This window comes from Cebus imitator, unplaced genomic scaffold (genome assembly GCF_001604975.1).
Source record: "Cebus imitator isolate Cc_AM_T3 unplaced genomic scaffold, Cebus_imitator-1.0 Scaffold109, whole genome shotgun sequence".
NCBI lineage: Eukaryota > Metazoa > Chordata > Mammalia > Primates > Cebidae > Cebus > Cebus imitator.
The window spans coordinates 4,877,375-4,879,028 of record NW_016107424.1 but is presented as its reverse complement, the minus strand read 5'-3'; the positions used below and the strand labels follow the sequence as shown (position 1 = coordinate 4,879,028).

At 46.4% G+C, this 1,654-nt stretch overlaps 1 protein-coding gene across 1 annotated transcript; it reads right to left on the bottom strand.

Moving 5' to 3' along the window:
* Positions 1–242: 242 nt before the first annotated feature.
* Positions 243–972, bottom strand: LOC108310917 (peptidyl-prolyl cis-trans isomerase A-like). The gene has a single exon (XM_017538131.2). The coding sequence runs from the start codon at positions 931–933 to the stop codon at positions 442–444; it is 492 nt and encodes a 163-aa protein (XP_017393620.1). The 5' UTR covers positions 934–972; the 3' UTR covers positions 243–441.
* Between the last annotated feature and the right edge of the window lie 682 nt (positions 973–1,654).

The following is a 1,654-nucleotide window of genomic DNA, read 5'->3' as shown; positions in this document are numbered from 1 at the left end:
CTAGAGAGGGAATTTTGTATCCATGCCTTTTGTTTTGTACATGAGGAAGCAAATAGCTCTAGGTTAACTGGCAAGTTGCTGATGAAGGCCAGACTATCAGACAGGTTTTCTTACCTTCTACAAAGCCCTCTTGCATTAGGAAGCTGCTTCCCAGGGGAGACAGCCCTGGACCAGAGTTGCAGTCTTGTATGACGGCCATAAAATCTTTTTTTTGTTTGTTTGTTTTGTTTTGTTATTTAGTCTTTATTTCATAATCATAAACTTAACTCAACTCTGCAATCCAGCTAGGCATGGAAGGGAACAAGGAAAACATGGAACCCAAAGGGAACTGCAGCGAGAGCACAGATTTTAGGATACTGTGAGCAAATGGGGTGGAGGGGTGCTCTCCTGAGCTACAGAAGGAATGGTCTGGTGGCTAAGATAAAACACAAGTCAAACTTATTAAAGTTGTCCACAGTCAGCAATGGTGATCTTCTTGCTGGTCTTGCCATTCCTGGACCCAAAGCGCTCCATGGCCTCCACAATATTCATGCCTTCTTTCACCTTGCCAAAGACCACGTGCTTGCCATCCAACCACTCAGTCTTAGTGCAGATGAAAAACTGGGAACCATTTGTGTTGGGTCCAGCATTTGCCATGGACAAGATGCAGGGACTTGTATGCTTTAGGATGAAGTTCTCATCATCAAATTTCTCCCCGTAGACGGACTTGCCACCAGTGCCATTATGGCGTGTGAAGTCACCACCCTGACACATAAAACCTGGAATAATTCTGTGAAAGCAGGAACCCTTATAACCAAATCCTTTCTCTCCAGTGCTCAGAGCATGAAAGTTTTCTGCTGTCTTTGGAAACTTGTCTGCAAACAGCTCGAAAGAGACGCGGCCCAAGGGCTCGCCGTCGACGGCAATGTCGAAGAACACGGTGGGGTTGACCATGGCTGATATTAGAAGGCTCCAGGCAGCGGCGGCGTCTGCAAAGCCGATGGCCATGGAATCTTAAAGCAAGATCTGTTTTAGTCTTCAACTTATGGGTCTCTTTGGGCCTCAGTGACTTTCTTGATATATGTATATTTTTATTAGAGACTCGGTCTTGCAATGTTATTCAGGCTGGTCTTGAATTCCTGGGCCCCAGTGATCCTCCCACCTCAGCCTCCCAAAGTGACAGAATTATAGGCATGAGTCACCAGGCCCAGGCTATTTTTGTTAGTATTTTATTTTATTTATTTTTTTTGAGATGGAGTCATGGCTTGTTGCCCAGGCTAGAGTGCAATGGTGCAATTTCGGTTCACTGAAACCTCTGCCTCCTGGGTTCAAGCAAGTCTCCTGCCTCAGCCTCTTGAGTAGCTGGGATTACAGGCACACACCACCATGCCCAGCTAATTTTTGTATTTTTAGTAGAGATGGGTTTTACCATGTTGGCCAGGCTGGTCTTGAACTCCTGACCTCATGATCCACCTGCCTTGGCTCCCAAAGTGCTGGGATTATAGGCGTGAGCCACTGCGCCCGGCCCTTTCGTTAGTATTTTAAAATTGTGTATTGGCCGGGCCTGTGCGCCTGTGATCCTAGCCCTTTGGAAGGCTGGGGCAGGAGGATCGCTTGAGCTCAGGATTTCCAGATAAGCCTAAACAACATAGTGAGATCTCATTTCTTTTTTTTT

Excerpts from the sequence above, each read along its gene's own strand:
- LOC108310917 (XM_017538131.2), bottom strand. The coding sequence starts at position 933 with ATGGTCAACCCCACCGTGTTCTTCGACATTGCCGTCGACGGCGAGCCC.